The following is a 19,874-nucleotide window of genomic DNA, read 5'->3' on the forward strand; positions in this document are numbered from 1 at the left end:
AATAGATACCATATTACAGATGAGGAAAGCACAGAAAGGTTAAGTATCTTGCCCAAGGTCACCAGCTAGTGAATAGCTAGCAGAGTTAGGATTTGAACCCAGGCAATCTGACTCCAGAGTACAAGCTGTATGCTGTAGTGCTTCAAATTCTACAGTAGAACAGACATCAGCATGAACATCTGGAGTCATTAAGCAATGTTTCACAAAGGGTGGTCCTTCTTCTTCTGCATCAGAATGACCAGGGGTGCTAGTTTAACACTCAGATTCCCAGGCCCCACCTCAGGCAACCGATCAGAGTCTCACGGTAAAGCCAGGGATCTGCATTTTAAATTAGAAATGCAAGATTCTTAAGTCAAAGTTTGAGAGACAATGTATTAGAGACTAACAAACAATCCAGGAGTAGTGCATCCTACAAGTATAAAAATATTACTTCTCTGCTCTAATTCATTCTGAATTGAAATAATCCAGCTTCTCTTTTATTTAGGGTAGAGCTGGGGTAGTAGAATAATCCATTGTTATCGTGGTTGAAATAGTCTATCTAATTTGTATTTTATTTATATAAAACTAAAATCACAAAAAATTTAAATGATTATTGTGTTGATTGGAAGAAAAGCATCTGTAATACACTAACTTGCCAATGTTGTTAGTTTTACTTGGAGGAGGGCAGTGTAGTATGATAGAAATACTACTACACTAGGAGTAAGAAGATCAGATGCTACCACTAATCAGAATTATGACCTTTGGTTCTTGGGAGCAGGGGCATCATCCCCAGTTCAACAGAACCAAAAGTCATAATTCCGATTAGTGGTAGCATCTGATCTTCTTACTCCTGGTTCAGTATTTCATTGATATTAAAATATAAAGATATTATCAAATCTACACTTACCTCTGTGATTATTTTGGAAGGTTAAATTTTGCTCAGTGGCTGTTGAATAAAAAGGCTACTAAGTTTAATGAAGAGTTAAAATCATGTTTTACGTCAATTTGGTTTCTAAAAAAAATAGCATAAAAACTTTGAAGTCAGGTTTCAGGAAATCTGGCTAAGAACAATGAAAGCGTTACTGGAATAATGAAAGAGGTTTCTGGAATACTGGTGAGTCTTCAGAACAATCCTGGTATATGTATTTGGTGAGACAGGTTTAATATCAAAGACTTGAGAAAAATCTACATGCTCCATACACAGTGTATAAATAATTCTACAACAATAAGAAAATTAAATAATTTCCACAATTAAAATACTCTTATATAGAAAAAGAAATCACTTTAGCACCAACAAGCAAAAATGTTATGGAAATCCTTGAATAATTTTAAGTGTCTTTTCAAATAGATTTTCCCTATCAATCCTCTTTGCATTTTGCTTATTTTTAGGGAATAGCCTTAGTTAAGCACATTTATCTCTAGATTTTATATATATATATATATATATATATATGTGTGTGTGTGTGTGTGTGTGTATATTTCTATTTTTTAAATCAAAGGTGTAAATCCTTTCTTGTAGGAACAAACAGTTGAAATAATCTATGATAAAAATTCATTAATGTGCCAGAAGAGTGTCTTTTCTCATATGGTTTATGCTCCCACCTCCATCCATTCGGAAAATATAAGAAATGTATATACATAAAGACAATCAGCAAGTTGACCTAACACACTTGCTGCCATGTGTTTATTTTTTCAGCACTATGAGAAAAAAGTGACAATTTGACAGTATGATTACCTAAAGATGTTTGTCTTTTTGAATTTCATAGTATTCTAACAAATTATTTCTGAGACTCAGTGTTTTAAAGAAATTATTCTTCTCAAACTACCCCCTTTATTCTTCTTCTTTCTTTTTTTTTTTTTTGTGGTACACGGGCCTCTCACTGTTGTGGCCTCTCCCGCTGCGGAGCGCAGACTCAGCGGCCATGGCTCACGGGCCCAGCTGCTCTGCGGCATATGGGATCCTCCCAGACCGGGGCACGAACCTGCGTCCCCTGCACCGGCAAGCGGACTCTCAACCACCGCGCCACCAGGGAAGCCCCCCTTTCTTCTCCATATCCCTTGAGAGCAGATGTTTTGTCTTATCCATCTCTCTAGCTCCAAAGCACCTTCTACAGTCCTTTACACAAAAAGGATGCTAAAAACACTGACCTAAAAATAAATGTACAATGGAACATTATTGAGCCATAAACAGGAATGAAGTAATGACATCTGCTACATGAATGAACCCTGAAAACATGTTAAGTTGAAGAAGCTAGACACAAAAACCACATATTGTATGATTCCATTTACATAAAATGTGCTGAATAGGTAAATCCATAGACATAGAAAGTAGACTAGCAGTTGACAGGAACTGTGGGAGGGGAGAATAGAGAATGAATACAAATGAATATGCGATTTCTTTTTAGGGCAAAGAAAATTTTCTGGAATTTCCATAACTTTTTAAAAATATTAAAAATCACTGAACTGTACACTATAAAAGGGAAAATTTTATAATATCTCAATTAAAAAAAAAAGAATGAGTGAATGAATGCTCACACTATTTCTCTTTCATTTAGAGTTAAAAAATACTGCTCACTGACTAACATGTAACCCGATTTAACTTTCTCTACCCTTTAGCATATGCTTGGTTGCCCCTTCCCCTTGCTTAACTAATATGTCCTCAAAGAACGAACAATTTTTTTTTATCTTTTTTTTTTTTTTTTTTTTTTTTTTTGCGGTACGCGGGCCTCTCACTGTTGTGGCCTCTCCCATTGCGGAGCAATGGCTCCGGACGCGCAGGCTCAGCGGCCATGGCTCACGGGCGCAGCCGCTCCGCGGCATGTGGGATCTTCCCGGACCGGGGCACGAACCTGTGTCCCCTGCATCGGCAGGCAGACTCTCAACCACTGCGCCACCAGGGAAGCCCAGAACGAACAATTTTTATACTACAAAAGAAATCACAAAATCTTTTAGAAAAGTAAAAATGACTTTACATTATTCCACTGTGGCTGTCTGCACCATGTCTACATTCAAAAGTTTCAACTGAAAAATGATTATAAGGAACTATTCTCATTTTTCACCTTTTCTTCTTCCTTGTACCTTTTTACTAAATAACAGCATTAAACGTTGTTTGGTGTCAAAAGCAAATGATGGAATGAATTATCAAATTCAATTCAATGAACACACTGACTGTATTTAAGCACAGTGCTATGTTGGGAAACAAGGTCTATTAAATAAATAGGAAAACCTATCTTAATAAACCACAAAACTATCCCATATATCACTTTCTCTGAAACTTTAAATAATCAGTCTGGAGAATACAGCGATGGTAAAGGCAGCTCTTGCCACAAACTGTTAAGTCACACAAATATTTATTAAGTGCTTACTCAATAAAATGGTATAAAACAAGGAAAAGAGCATCAGCTTTGCCCTCAAGTAGATATGGGCTTGAATTCCACACCTTCATTTGCTAAACTGTGTGCGCTGGGAAAATTAGTTAACCTTCATGAATCTTACCCTTTCTCGTATAAATGCCACACTATCTGCGTGGCATGGTATTATGAGGAATAAATGAGATAGCATAAAGTGCCTAGCAAGGCTTCAGTAAATGGAAACTATTGTTAAGATTATGATTATGTTCCGGGCACCAAAGATCTGGAGGGTGGGGTTAAGGATGAATAAGCCATTTTCAATTGGAGGTTCAGTAAGGACTCAGGAAAATGCAGCTGAATGTTGAAGAATAAGAAGTTTCAATTCAATTTGGTAATATTTTGTAGAGGAATTTTCTGTCTATGTTCATGAGAGATACTGGTTTATAATCTTCTTTTCCTGTAATGTCTTTGCCTGGTTTTGGTATCAGGGTTATGCTGGAAAGAACTCAGTCCTTCTGGCAGTGGCGGCCACTCTCCTCTTCCAGGCCTGCACCAGTGAAGAAGAATCTCTCCAGTCTCCTAATCTTTCTGTTTCTAGAGGTCTGTGGAGAAGGGACTGCAAGTGAGAGTGAACCACTTTTGTATCAGTAGCTACCAATGGCTCTATGCTTGGCCTTTAGCAATTCATTAAAGAAAAGTCTAGTCAAATACATCTTATCTGCTTGTATGGTGCCTGGTATCTCTTCTGTAACTGTGCTCTGGCACAGTGACAGGGTTCTTGTGTCTCATATCTCGGGAGGAGTCTGTCTTTCCGTGGACTTCAGGCTACTTAGTTGCTGTACATCATAAGTCCTCTGATGGGTTCAAGAAATGTTATGATTTTAGAGTTTATCTGACATTTTATTACACTTAGGAGAAGAGACACTCTCCACTTTCCTCCTCCTAGGTGGAAACAGAACGCCCACATTCAGCAACATTTTAAAGTGAATTTCTATTTTATTAATCAATAATAGCATGGATTTGTGAAAGACACATTTATTCAGATTACAGCTTTGGATTCATGGACTTTGGGCAGATTTATTACTCTGTACCCCATTCCTTCCCTATCAGAGATCTACACACATGGCTTTTAAATCACTGTCATACTTTATGAGAAAAAAAATCAATTTAAAAAACTTTTAACTGTGATTTTAAAATTACTAAAATCAATTGTAATTTTGAGCTATTATAATTTAGTTATATTTCAAATACAAAGGCAAAAATTTTCATTTGCACATATGGTTAGAAATGGCTTCTAAATATATATAAGCTTTGAATTTCCTAATTCTCACATATCTAAAGTCACAATCACTGTATGTTAAGGTATACAAGGTGCTACGATGGCTAGGAATTAAACTCAGGACATAATGTCAAAAGAAACCTATTGTGATTTCCCACAAAAATGTAACCTGCTTTTGATAAATTAGTGCAATTACATTAGTAATTACTTTTAGCACTTTGATATATATTTTCTGAGCAATATATTTCATCTACAAATAAGAAAACTGAAGAATGCTGTGGTTTTCAAACAACTTTGACAACTAATCTGTCCTAGCATTTAACCATACAACATATGTTCTAATTTTCCCCCATTGATTATAGTATAGCCTATTTGACTTTCTAATTATTCTTTATTATGCGGTTCTTAATTTTAAGAGAAAAACTAAAGAAGAAAAATATTTTTAAAAGTGAACTATTTTAATACATCACTTTATAGAATTTAATTGTTCCTGGGTTCATAACAAATAAATGGATTGAAAACTAGTCTCTCATTTGTACAGAAGAAAGTTAACTGCACAGTGAAAGGGAAAAAAATTTTAATGACTTACTAAATTACTTAAAAAGTTGCTTTCACTATAAAACTGTTAGACACATTAATCAGGACTTAGAATCAGATAAGTGGTATCATGTGCTCAAAAATATACCCAATGAATTAAATACCAAAAGAAACAGATATTATCTTTCAGAATTCAATTCAATTTCTCTCTTTTGTATTAAAATCTGAAAGTAATAATCAAGCGGAGAGGAAGGAGACAAGTACTTTACAGATCTCCCAGAAGCACAGTGCTAGAACCTATGTCCTACCATATCTTCAGTCAATTTTTAATGGATGATCACTAAACTACTGCTACTGCTAGTAAACGGCTTGATTTCTTTATATACATATATTAAACTACTATGCATTTCAAAGTGAAATACATAATACTTCTTCCTGAAACAGCCATAATTTGGGCTTCAAGTATTCTTAGAAGCATTTATCTTCCAGAAAAGATGTGGTTTTGATTCCCTCGTGATAAGGTGAATTTCCTTCATTATCTTCAAGCCCTTTGTATATGATGGGATTGAATTCCTTCAAGGTCACTCAAAGTTGTGAAAGCCCTAGAGGATTATTTTGGCACTCTGACTCTCTTATTCTTTGAAACATTTGGCAGTGTATCAGAGCTTCATCAGAGAAAAAAATTAAATCCACAAAATTTATAGGGGAAAAAGTCATAACTGACTATATTTGCCAAGAGAATTGTATTCATTCAAAAAATATTTAGTATGGAGATATGTATCAATTATAGAGTGAAACACTTGGCTCCTATTTTAAATGTTTTATCTATAGCCCACTGGGTATTTATTTATCTTGGTTAAAACTGACATAGGCCTGCGGCTCTCCTAACTTCTGTATTGCATGTAAAATTAAATGAAAATAATTTTTACACATATTAAATCCAACTGTTCTAGATTCTTTCTAAATAAAACTTCCTCCTACTAGCTAACACATTGGTTTCTTTTATTTTTCTTATGATTTTTACTGACATTAAATGTTAACTGCACACTATTATTTAATGACGTTGTAAGTCAACAAAAATTTAAATATTGCCATCTTGTGGTCAGACATTCATATATGTGAAACTGAAAACAATGTCACTTTCCTAAAGAGAGGTATTTACCCTTAAAATCTTACCAAAGATATTTTCCTATCAGGTGAGAAAAATGATCATTTTATTATATACAACATTCTCCAAGGAGACAAAATTCATTTATAATTTTAAGAAATTATAATTTTTTTAAAAAACTAAATTAAATATACAGTCATTGACCATGAATAGTAACAGAATTCAGTAGAAGGACATCAAGTCGGTCCTGATATTATCTTAGAAATGTTCATTTGCTCATATCTATATACTGTCATGATTAATTTTTAAACACAATGAGGTAAGTGTTACAGGTAATTTTCCATAGGATTCTAAGATATAATACTAACACTACTGTACCACTGTTAGGTTTTAAAAAGTGGTCAGGAGGGGCAAGTTCTGAAAAGTTGGAGCAAGAAAGGAACAGAAAACAAGCAGAAAAGTAAAAACCTAAACCTCATATAACATAATCTTAAGCACTTCCTCATTTAGGTCCTCCCCAAACTGCCAAACAGTTACATTTGTAATTATATTGGCATTCAATATATGAGATAAAAAAACACAATTACAAAAGTGAAGAAAAACATTCTACTGCTCAAAGTACTCCTAATACTTCTACCTGGACTATAGACAGAAAGTTTTTAAACAGAAGACATCTTAATTTCTACTGCCAAATTTCAGAATTTAGGTTATATAAAATTTAAATGACAAAGAAGCAAGAAGGCAAACTAAGCACAAGGCCAACAGCTTTGCAGAAACACAAAGACAACATCAAATGCCAGGATGCTGACTCAGGATCATTTAGCCACAAAATTTTGGTAATCAAGCAGTACAGAAAAGTTCATTCATATGATAGCATCTAACATGAGTTCTTTGTTCTTTAAGTTGTACCTGTTGATCAAATCACCACACAACATAAATAGCCTTTACAAAGCTCCTTAACAACCATAACCATTGCCTTTATATTATAATTTAAAACAGACAACTGTGATACAGATACAGACTTATACATAGATAAAAAGACACTGACATTCAATTGTACAAGAACCAAAAGGTAAGATTAAAATAAAAATACTACCTAAGAGTTTTTAAAGTTCATTAGAAATAGTGTTTATTGGCAAAAAGAACTAACAAATATACACTCAAATACAATACCAGATTCTTTATCCCAAAGGGCTAAATCAAAGAAAACAAAAAAAAAACCCTAGAGAATAAAACTTATATAAAAGAATTCTCATTATATATGTGTTCAATTCACAACATATATCGAACTCTTATATTATTACAAGGAAACAAATCTTACCTTGTTGCTGTGAAAGTGAAATATCACATTTATTTCTTACACGTATTAAACGACTTTGAACTGGCTTGTGTTCAACTTGCTTAACATCTTGGTCTTGTTTTTGTTGGTACTGAAGAATTTAAGACATGAAGTCATAATATTATTTTTTAAGTTACTTTAAAAAGATCTGAGCAATTAAATTATTTAGGTGCTTATTATATAAAATTTGAATATCATGCATGCTTTCTAACTACCAAATGGGCAATGGAGTACAGATTACTAAAGAAAAGATATTGCAAATAAAATCTTTCAAAAGATTTGGGTAATATACACAGATTTCAGATATTCAAATCATTTCTATTTTTCCTAGAGAATTCAGAGCTACTTATAAACCAACTATTCTAGATACATACATGATGGATTTAGACAGGATAAAAACTTAATTTGACTGTAAGCACTTCCATATAACCATTTTTGCATAAAATGAAAATCTGCATAATGTACTGCAATTTTCAAAGAGCTTTTATATATAATAACATCACTGAATTCTCACAAGTGTTGAGTAGGTATTGTTACCCTCCTTTGCCATTCAAGAAAAGTACACTCTACCATAAGCCCCATCATCTCTCTTCCTTACTACCACCTAACGAAATTTGAAATTTACAGTAGTCACAAATTCCTTCACAATCACACATTACAAATTGTGATGACTTTAGCCATTTTCTTTCTTCCCTTTCCTGTTTTATGAGCCTAATTATGAATGAGTCTCTCAAAACAACTGTCAGATATAATTTGACAGGAACCTAAAAAGGTATCTCTGAACTCTTAACAACAGATACAAGCAGAGGAGAATCTGAAACACCTGTCCACATGGACTCAAATGTAACCACGCCAGTTCTGGCAGGTACTTATTTATCTACAGGTAAAAATGAGTAGCTTTAGACTGCAATAATAACAACTAGCCTCACCTCTGGTCTTCTAAGTTTAGAGCCATTAGTCATATAGGTTTCTTCCCTGAAGGAAATATTATTTTGGTGTGTATTTCTAAGATGGGTACTATGACTCTTCTGTGCTGCTTCAATTTAGAACCTTCCTACTGGTTCCCTTCCTCAACCACAGGGATTCAGAGCTGAGTATTGTGGAGCTAAACTGCTTGTGTTCAAATTTGGCTAAGTCATTATGTAGCTTTGACCTTGGGTAAGTTACTTAACCCCCCAGTACCTCAATTTTCTCATTCATCAAATGGGGATGATAATAATAATAACTACCTCAGTAGGCTGTTAAAAGGATTAAATGAGTTAATACATAATGAACTTAGAACAGCCTCTGGCAGAGTAAGCACTATAAACAAGTGTGTGCTAGTATTAGTACTAGCCATATTTCTCTGTTAATAAAGGAAATCTAACATATGAATTTTTTTGAAGCCATTCTTCTGGTAACACTTTGCAGTTTTATTTTAAAACAGGCCAGTAATTAAAGGAGAGCAATCTTTCTTTTATTGTTTAGAATATCTTTATTGAGGTATAACTGATAGACAAGAATCTACATGTATTTAAAGTGTATCATTTGTTAAGTTTTGACATATGTATATACCCATGAAGCCATCATCACAGTCAAGATAATATGATGAACATATCCACCAAGCTCAAAATAACCTGAATTCCCTCCTATAACTATAGATTAGTTTGCATTTTCTAGAATGCCATGTAAGTGGAATCGTAAGGTATGCACAATTTTGGGGGGGTGGGGGTTCTGGCTTTTTCCCCTCAACACAACTTTTGTGAGAATCATCCATGTCACTGTACGTATCAGTAGTCCATGGCTTTTTTTTTTTTAATAAATTTATTTATTTATTTTTGGCTGCACTGGGTCTTTGCCGCTGTGCGTGGGCTTTCTCTAGTTGCATCGAGCAGGGGCTACTCTTCGTTGCGGTGCATGGGCTTCTCATTGCAGTGGCTTCTCTTGTTGCAGAGCACTGGCTCTAGGAGTGCGAGCTTCAGTAGTTGTGGTGCACGGGCTCAGTAGTTGTGGCTCGTGGGCTCTAGAGTGCAGGCTCAGTAGTTGTGGTGCACAGGCTTAGTTGCTCCATGGCATGTGGGATCTTCCTGAGCCAGGGCTCAAACCTGTGACCCCTGCATTGGCAGGCAGATTCTTAACCACTGTGCCACCAGGGAAGTCCGTCCATGGCTTTTGATTGCTAAGTAGTATTCCATCTTATAGATATGCCACAACTTGTACATTCAGCAATTGATGAATATTTATGTTGTTTCCAGTTTGGGGCTACTACCAATAAAGTTGCTATGAACATTCATGTGCAAGCCTTTGCTTAGACATATGTGGTAGTTTCTCTTGGGTAAATAAATACCTAGGAGTGAAATGTCTGGGTCATATGGTAGGTGTACATTTTATCAATACTTTTTCAAGAAATTGCCAAACTGTTTTCCAAAGTGGTTGAATCATTTTACATTCCCAGCCAGCAGCATATGAGAGTTTAAGGGCTCCACACCCTTGCCAAAACTTGGCATGTTAGTCTTTTTAATTTGAGATGTTCTAATGCCTGTGTAGTAGTATTTCATTGTGGTTTTAATTAGCATTTCCCTAACGATTACCAATGTTGAGAATCTTTTTACGTGCTCACTTGCCATCAGTATATCTTCTTTGGGTAAGGTAACTGTCCAAAGATTTTATCCATTTTTTAATTGGATTGTTTGTTTTCTTAATATTGTATTCTGTGAGTTCCTTATATATCCTGCATATAAGCCTTTTACCAGATAAGTGATTTGCAAATATCTTCTCCCAATCTGTAGCTTGTCTTTTCATTCTCTTAACAGTGTGTTTTGAAGAGCAGATGTTCTTATTTTTGATAAGACCAGTTTATTAATTTTTTTTCTTTCATGGATAGTGTTTTTGGTGTCATTTTTGCCTAACCCAAGGTCACAAACAATTTTTCTTTTATTACAGAATTAATTAACAGATATTTATTCATTACTAGTTTTTTCCTGATCTTTGCTTGGTCACAGGTTATTAATACTGAACCCTACATAATAGTGTGTTCCATAAGCAATCTTTATTTTATATACTTTTGGCTTTCACCCTCAACACCATGCAATGCAACACAATACCATATCATAATGACTATTTATTGAATAAATTAATCTACAGTGAGATTACACAGATTAAAAAACTGTATTTAATTTAACATGAGCATTTTTTTTTACACCTTGGAGAGTAATTATCCTATTTTTTCAGCACACAAGATTGCATGGGCCATTGGCTTAACTCAGTATGAAATATCTGATGCTTTCATGGTAACACACTTCACAAATTTTAATAGAATAAATATTTATTGAGTACCTATTATGCACAAACTACTAAACTAGATATTGCAGGGGAATATAGAGGTGTAAATGATAATAGCCATCTAACTTGGTAATAGGCATTTTTACATACATTATTTTAATCTTTAATTTAAAGATGAGGAAATTAAGGCTTAGAAAAAGGCTAAGTATGTATTCAAGGTCACAGCTAGAGATTGGATGAGCTAAGATCTATAGCCAGGCTTGAGTTAGTGAAAAAAAGGAGGCATGATTTGAGGCTGTCTGACTCCAAAGACTGTGCTCTTGACAGTGTTCTATGCTAAGGCAATATTGTTACAATTCTGATTTAAGTAAAGTACAAGTGCTATTAATTGGATACCTGAGGAAAATCTTCAGCTGCTACTGATAATTTAACATCATCTTCTTGTGTTGTCAGAAGTTTTGTGGGAAGGGCAAGGTGAGGATCTGGCTGCAACTCCAATTCTCCCAAACTCATTGGACCATGACTAGCACATAAATCTTCATAAATATCATCTGTTATCAAGTATGTAAACAAAAAGTTAAAATAAATTATTTCTTAGAAAAAGAAAAATGGGCTAAAATTACCAGTATTTCTTACCTGCTGAATTAGAAATACTTCAACAGAAAATACGTGTCACCAAGCCTTCACTGCAATTAAAACCAAAGCTCACAGAGAATGCAAAAAGTACCTATGTTCAAACAAATCTATGGATTATTCTAAGGTTCCAATCAGCAAGCTGTTCACGCAGTCCACACCCAACACTCACTCCTACACACCAACTCCTAACACTCCAGATTACTTTTTCTATCAATAAGAGTCAATAGAATACTTTCCATCTAAAATGTAATCTTAAATCAAGGGGCAATTTCCTGACTAGAAAATGTTGGTATTGCTTATTTCTGTTCTGGTATTTTTCTTCAAAAGATCAAGCTCCTCTTTTCCTCAACCAAATGGCATCTCAATGAAATCAATAAAAAGAAGACAATAAGAGCAGAGATAAATATTTATCTAATAATATCACTGTACATTTACATTACATTTTATACTCCAAGCACTTTCACATATATTATCTCGTTTAACTTGAATCTCACAATATTCTGTAAGGCAGGAGGATACAATAGTTTTATAACTGTCTTTCACTGTAAGGCTCAGGGAAGTTAACTGTCAAAATATCAGAGCTAAGAGGTGAAAAGGAACTAAAATCCTCATCTTTCAACTCCTAGTCACTGTTCCTTATTTCACATTCTTGCTAAATTATTTCTAAGAAAATTGTTTTTCCTAATTAATGGTCACCTTTTAAATGTAGCACAATGCAGTCTCATTTTAATCAGTAGAAGTAGACCTGAAGCACTATACATAAATTGTTTTAAATGAAGTGATATTTTAAAGACCCCACAGGTATTTTCCATTTAAAGGCAGTATGTTGACAATTTCTTAGGTTTAGCAAATAAGCATTCTCTAGTTTTTTTATGTTAATCTATATTTTTAGGTGGGTTTTACATACACTGACTTTTAAGTTTTACCTTTCCAGAATTTGATCTACACAAAACAATTTCTCAAAATTATTACCTGTTTTATTCTCATTTTATTTATAAGATTAATTTAAATAATTGTAATAACATGCATCATTTAGAGCAACCATTGTTCCAAGCCTCATACTGGCCTTTTTATATTCTGATATGGCTTTTTCTATTCCTATGTCACTTTTCCTACATTTTCTTAAGACTGGCAAATGAATTAAGATAAAAGAATTCATACATACATAAAAACTTTTTGTACTGATTATATGATTATATACCTAGAAAGCCCTAGAGTCCCTAGTGAGGAAAAATAATTTTATTAGAAGTAATAAGACAATTTGGTACTATGACTGGATACTAAAAAAATATACAAAAGTCATTGGTTTCTCTCTATATTATGCAATATGCACTTAGAAATAGAAAAAATACTCTTTTACTATAGTGACCAGAACTGTAAAATAATTAAGAAAGGTATAGAAGAAGAAAATGAAGAAAATTATGAAATCTTATTGAAGAGCACAAAACAAGATCTGGACAAATAGTAAAATACATAAAATGTATTTTTATACATATATATAAAAATGTCAATTCTTCCAATATTAATACATAAATTAGCACAATTCCAATCAGGGTGATTTTTAATTGAAAAACATAATTTTAGAGTTTATATGGAAGGATAAATGCCTGAGAATTGTCAAGAAAAGCAGGAATTTTTTTTTTTTTTTTTTGCAGTACGCGGGCCTCTCTCACTGTTGTGGCCTCTCCCGTTGCGGAGCACAGGCTCCAGACGCGCAGGCTCAGCAGCCATGGCTCACAGGCCCAGCCGCTCCGCGGCATGTGGGATTCTCCCGGACCGGGGCACGAACCCGTGTCCCCTGCATCGGCAGGCGTACCCTCAACCACTGCGCCACCAGGGAAGCCCCAGGAAAATTTATTTTAAAAAGTAAACTTGCCCTATCAGATAACAGAATGTACCATAAAGACACAGTAGTCCAATGTGTTTTAGATCCTAAGGAATCTAGAATACTTAGAAAAAAGAATCGAGAAAAAAAAATTCTGAGGTCTATGAGAATTTAATATACAAATTGGTTGATATTTTAATTCAGTAGGAAAAAGATACATAATAATTGGCACAACTGACTACTTACCTGGAAGAAAATCAAGTTGAACTTACACCACTTGTAAAAATAAATTCCAGATAGACTTAAATATAAATATATACTAAATAATGAACTTGCAAAAAGAATCTGAGACTACAGGTATAAGCTTGTATTGGGGGAAACCTAACCATGTGATGAAAACACAGGAAGTATAAACGATGTAAATAATTCTATAAAATTTTTTAAATTATACGGAAAAGAATATAAATAATGTCAATGAACAAAGTACAAATTTGGGAAAAGACATTTGCAATACAGATGATAGAAAATATCTAAAATACAGAAATAGTTCTTACAAAGTTACAAGAAAAACTTAGAACCTAACAGACAGGGGGAGAACTTAAGTAGGTAATTCACAGAAGAGCAAATACAAATAGCCAACAAACAAACTCAGCAGTAGTCAGCCATATCTTTATACTTTAACTGACAAAAATAAAAATAGTAGTAAACACAATTTCTGGAAGGGATATAGAGGGAAGGTTGTAATATATTACTAATAAAAATAAATTAGTTTAAATTTTTAAGACAGCAACTTGGTATATGTATTTTAAATTTTTAAATATATTTTCCCTTGGGCCCAGTAACTACTTCTGGGAAACTATTCCCTAAATATAAAATGCAGCAATACACATGTGTGAATATTTACTTTAGCACTGTTTATAGTAGGGGTGAAATGATAATAAAGTAAATATTCATCAACAGAGCAATGACTGAATACATTACTGGAAATCCATACTAAAAGTGGATAAAAAGTCAATAAAAAAGATGAATTTAAGCACTACTACTTGACCTCGAGTAATTTCTGCAGGGTTTACTGGGTGAAAACAAAATGCAGGCGAGTGTGCATGACACAATCTCAACTTGTAAAATAACAACAAATACACACACATCGTATGTACCTATCATGTATACTGTGTGTGTGTGTGTATATAATTATTATATATGCATAAGGGGAAAAAAACAGGAAGGTTACATACCAGAATCTTAACACGAGTTAAGGCATAAAGTGGGACAGGAGAAAATGTGAGGAGGAGGGGTAGATGAAGAGCACTCAAAAAGAGTCTATAACTTAAAGTAATATATGACATAATCGTATTTTATTTTTATGTAAAATGATATGTGGCTGATGTATGGGTGTAAAGAAAAAAGTTAATTGAAAAGGACACAGAGGGGCTTCCCTGGCGGCACAGTGGTTGAGAGTCCGCCTGCCGATGCAGGGGATATGGGTTTGTGCCCTGGTCCAGGAAGAGCCCACATGCCACGGAGCGGCTGGACCCATGAGCCATGGCCACTGAGCCTGTGCGTCCGGAGCCTGTGCTCCGCGACGGGAGAGGCCACAACAGTGAGAGAGGCCCGCGTACCGCAAAAAAAAAAAAAAAAAAAAAAAAAAAAGGACACAAGGTAGATTGTGATAAAAGAAGAAAAAAATTAAATATAGAAACAAAGAAAGTGTATAATCAAACATCTCCCAAAAGCATTAAAAGTGCATAATAGCTTTCAGCTCATATGACACCCTATCACTTAACCTATATTTACTGACTACGCAACATACTCTGCTAGATGACAGAGCTATGACAGTGGACAAGATAAAGTCTCCATTTTCAAGTGAGATTACAAATCAGTGTGATAAGAGCAACATTAGGCAGGTGACATTAGAGGACTACACAGAGAGCATATTTGACGGTACCTAACCCAGTGATAAGGGATCAGGAAAGGATTCCATGACAGCAATCACAACAATGTTGAACTTGCTGTGTCACTTCTAAAAAGTATGCTCATTGAGTGTAATGTACGTTAGTTAGCCCTTTGTAAGAGAGACACTTAAAGTATTGTTCCATTCAAGACAAATTTAATTAACCATAATTTAAAATCCCTAATTTTACTCTTCTAGAATCTTACTGCTTTGAAAAAGCAACCATGGTAGACTTTCAGAGAAGACTAAGTCTGCTTGAATTGCCAGTGCCAGCAGCAGCTTTGGTTCTTGACTGTCTAATAAATTATTCCATTTGTATGAAACCCAAAGGTACCTCAAATTCCACATAGATGAAACCCCACTCATTCTTATTTCTTCCTAATTCTGTCTTTCCTCCAGAATCCCTCCCTCCCTCAGTGAATGGAAATACCATCTACCCAATCATTCTAGCCAAAAACCTGGAGTCATCTTAGACCCTCCCTTCTTTTGCACCTCTCATATTCAACTAAGTCTTGTCCACTCTCCTCCTCAAATGTCTCTCAAGTCTCCCTTTTCATATTTCTTCGCTGCTGAATAATGTCTCACCAGGTTGACTTTAATAACTGTCTAAGCCAGAGGCTCCTTGCCTCCAGTCTTAATCCTCTGCAATCTATCCATCACACTGCACCTCACGTGATCTTGCTAAATAAAAGGCAAATATGATCATGTCACTCATTTACATACAATCTTTAATGGATCTGTGAATATCACAAAACATTCAGAATTGACAGAAATTCAAGACTGAATTTTCCATGGGCATAAATATAAAGTAAGATTGGAATTACTTTCCATTTTGTACACAAACGAATCTCTACTGTCTTAGAGTAAATTGAAAAACCACTTGATATTATATCCCCTTGTCTCATTGCATATTCTGCCTTGGAGGTTTCTCTCACACTTACTACACAGCAAACATCTATTCATCATTGAGAACTCATTTCAAGTTAGCTCCTCACACATGAAGTCTTCCTTTTTTTTTTTTTTTTTTTTGCGGTACGCGGGCCTCTCACTATTGTGGCCTCTCCCGCTGCGGAGCACAGGCTCCGGACGTGCCGGCTCAGAGGCCATGGCTCACGGGCCCAGCCGCTCCGCGGCATGTGGGATCCTCCCGGACTGGGGCACGAACCCGTGTCCCCTGCATCGGCAGGCGGACTCTCAACCACTGTGCCACCAGGGAAGCCCCATGAAGTCTTTCTTGATTGCCCTCCCCAGTTACAACTGACCTGTACTCCCATCCCCTATGGACTGCTTCACAATAACTACAGTAATTTATTGCATGTTTTTGCCTTCTCTCTACTACTTCTACTAGAGAAAATATTCATTATGGATAAGGCCTTACCAGGTTTTATATTCCTACGACCTAGACCGTGCTTAGAGCAGAGCAAGCACTCAAAAAAATATTTTCTGAATAAGTAAATGAATAAACTGGAACGTGCTTATCACACTTCATCATCTGGCTGATTCCTCTAAGATTCAGTTTCACATTGGCTCTTGTGGGAAACCTTCTCTGAGCTCTCATGTGTGGGCTGTTCCTCCTCTGCGCTCCCAAAGCAGTCTGTGTTGTGCATTAATCACACAATATTAAAATTGCTGTCTCATATTCTTCTACACGAGTTTGTAAACTTCCTTGAGAGCAGATGTCTATTACCTCTGCATCTCAAGACCCTAATATTGTACTAATATATTGGTACCGAGTACACAGTAGGTACTCAATACAAGTTTTCTGAGTAAATGAAGAGCTATAATTGGTAGTAAGTCCCAGAGTCCTCACAGTTTGTTCAAAATACCAGTTTACACTTTAGGGTTCTCGAGACAATTCTTTAAACCTTATTTAGCAGCTTTTTGTTACTCAACGCAACATGAAAGCCTCAGAATTAGAAACACTGATAGGGGACTATAGGTTGCAAATAGGATGCTTTCTGAAAATGAGCAGGGGTGGGGACAGGCAAGGTAAGAATAGCTGAGCCTCTGTAAACAAAGTTACTAAAAATCAACATGAAAGGCATGAGATTAGCCAGTAGCAGAAACAGTGATACACTGGGACTCATTCTTCTGCAGTAAACATAATGTAACAAAATACTTAAAGCAAGAGGAACAAACTAGCTCTCTATAGGCACCTTCCTTTTAAGCAACTGTGGATAGTTTCTGGTTCCACTAAATACATTTGAGAAGGTACTGATATTTTTACATTCTCCAAGCATTATTAAAGATAGTAACAGTTACCATGTGCCAAGCACAGTACTAACTACTTTATGTGCATTGTCACCTACTACCCACCCCTAATAACCTTAGGAGGTAGATATTGTTTCTGGTAAGCAGCCTGCACGACGGTCCCCTAACATCTGGGTCCTGGTATTCACACCTGTCTGCAGTCCCCTACAATAATATTCCAGGATTGGTCTGTGTTATCAACAGAATGTGGCAGAAGTAATGGCATGTCACTTCTGAGACTAGGTTATAAAAGACATCGTGGTTTCCATCTTGGTTGTTCACTTTCTCTCAGATCATCCACTCTGGGAAAAGCCAGCTGCCATGTCCTGACAGCTCTATAGAAAGGTTCCAGTAATGAGGAACTGAGGCATCCTGCCAGCAGCCATGTGAGTGAGCTTGGAAAATAGATCCTCCAACCCTAGCTGAAGCCCTCATATGACTGCAGGTCTAGCCAACAGCTTGACTACACCTTCATGAGAGATCCTGAGAACCATGCAGCTAAGCTACTCCCAGATTCATAACTTTCAGAAATGTGTGAGCTAATAAATGTTTGCTGTCTTCATCTGCTAAATTTTGGGGTAATTTGTTACATAGCAATAGGTAACGAATACATTAATATTATCCCCACTTGATAGATGAAGAAACTTGGGCTCAGAAAGATTGTTACTTGCCCAAAAATACAGAGCTGGAATTCAAACTGATTTCTGAAACTCCAAAAGCTCAAGCTCTTAGCCACTCTGTCATACTGACCCATCTATATGCTCAATCTTACGCCACATCACTTATTATTTTTAACAATTAAATTAAATAAGTATCTATAGTGTGCCTACAATTAAAAATGAACTGTACTATAGGTAATCTGCTAGGTGATACCAGGGTGTAAGGAGGGGCTAAACAGGATATATCCTCATGGATTTTATTCTATAACATTTATTATTTATTTATTTTTATTTTCTGTGACAATTTAACAAGTACCTCTTTGTTCGCCAAGTACCAAGTAGCTCTCAAGTGATCTGCGAGAGCCATCTAGTGTCAATTCTATTTAATTGCACTCTGCACGGTTAGCTGGATACAAATATAGAAGTCATATTTTAATGCCACTTTGAATACTAATTTTTAAAAATGTAAAAAAATTAATACTCTTACTATGTGCATAAAATAAATAATTCAAATATTAATTTACATTCATTCCCATAGAAAATTCAGTCTTGAATGTCTCTCAGTTCTGAATGATAAGGTGTTCACTCATACTCTGTGCCAATGTTTTTCTAACTTCCAGCATCTCCTCTTCTAACTTCTGGCAAATCTGCATACCTCCAGAAGTTCTTTCCATTTAAGAAAATGCAGCAATGGGCATGAGAAAATCAATAAATGAGAATATAGTTGATCCTCATTAATCTGAAGATTCCATTTCTGCAAATTCACCTATCTGATAAAATTTATTTGTAACCCTGAAATCAATACTCACAGCACGTTCGCAGTCATTTGTGGACATGTGTAGAGCAGCAGAAACCTGAATCACCCTACACACACTTCAGCAGATGAGGTTGAACACGGTGCTGCTCTGCTTTCTTATCAGCTCTTACACCGTGAACAAGTGTTCTTTTTCGCTGTCTATTTAGTGACACATTTTTGAACGCTTTGTTGATTTTGTGGGTGTTTAAAATGGCCCCCAAACATAGTGCAGAAGTGCTCTCTAGTGTACCTAAGTGCAAGAAGGCTGCGATGAGCCTTAGAGAAAAAATATATGTGTTAGATAAGTTTCATTCAGGAATGAGTTAAGTGCTGTTGGCCGTGAGATTCAATGTTAATGAATCAACAATATATATTAAATAAGTGTCCTTAAATAGAAACACACATAAAACAAAGTTATGCATTGATCAACTGTCAAAAATGTTATAATCAGAGGCTCACAGGAACCTAACCTTGTATTTCCCCTAGAAGCAGTGGCTCAGTATTTGCTAATTCAATGTTTCTGGTGACTCTATAGGACATAAGTACTATAGATAATGAAAATCAACTACATATGCTAGAAACTGGTATTCTCTATTCTACTCTTATTCCCTAAGTGTTACAGCAGAAAGTTTAGTTAATAAAATTCCAAAACAGTCCCGAGTACACTGAGCACTGAGTCAGAAGACTGAACTTCTACAGTACTACCTAATTTAACATTGTCCTACGCAAGATCTGTTATGTCACAGTTTTGATGTGCTGGTTATATTTTTCCAGTATATATTAAAATAAATACATTACTATTAAAAATTTTTAGGTGGACACATGCATATTACCAAAATTATCTCATGCCCCATCCAGTGATTCACGTACCAATACTTTGGGGAAATACTGCTATAAATACCAT

At 35.3% G+C, this 19,874-nt stretch overlaps 1 protein-coding gene across 4 annotated transcripts in view; it reads right to left on the minus strand.

Moving 5' to 3' along the window:
- Positions 1–19,874, minus strand: part of KIAA0586 (KIAA0586 ortholog) — a 106,928-nt gene that overhangs the window by 21,880 nt on the left and 65,174 nt on the right. For all 4 annotated transcript variants that reach the window (XM_065871934.1, XM_065871931.1, XM_065871933.1 and 1 more), the window contains 2 exons: positions 11,250–11,404; positions 7,575–7,683 (listed from right to left, as the gene is read on the minus strand). In XM_065871934.1, the coding sequence (XP_065728006.1) occupies positions 7,575–7,683; positions 11,250–11,404 (264 nt within the window). The remainder of the gene's footprint in view (positions 1–7,574; positions 7,684–11,249; positions 11,405–19,874) is intronic.

This window comes from Phocoena phocoena, chromosome 2 (assembly GCF_963924675.1).
Source record: "Phocoena phocoena chromosome 2, mPhoPho1.1, whole genome shotgun sequence".
Classification (NCBI taxonomy): domain Eukaryota; kingdom Metazoa; phylum Chordata; class Mammalia; order Artiodactyla; family Phocoenidae; genus Phocoena; species Phocoena phocoena.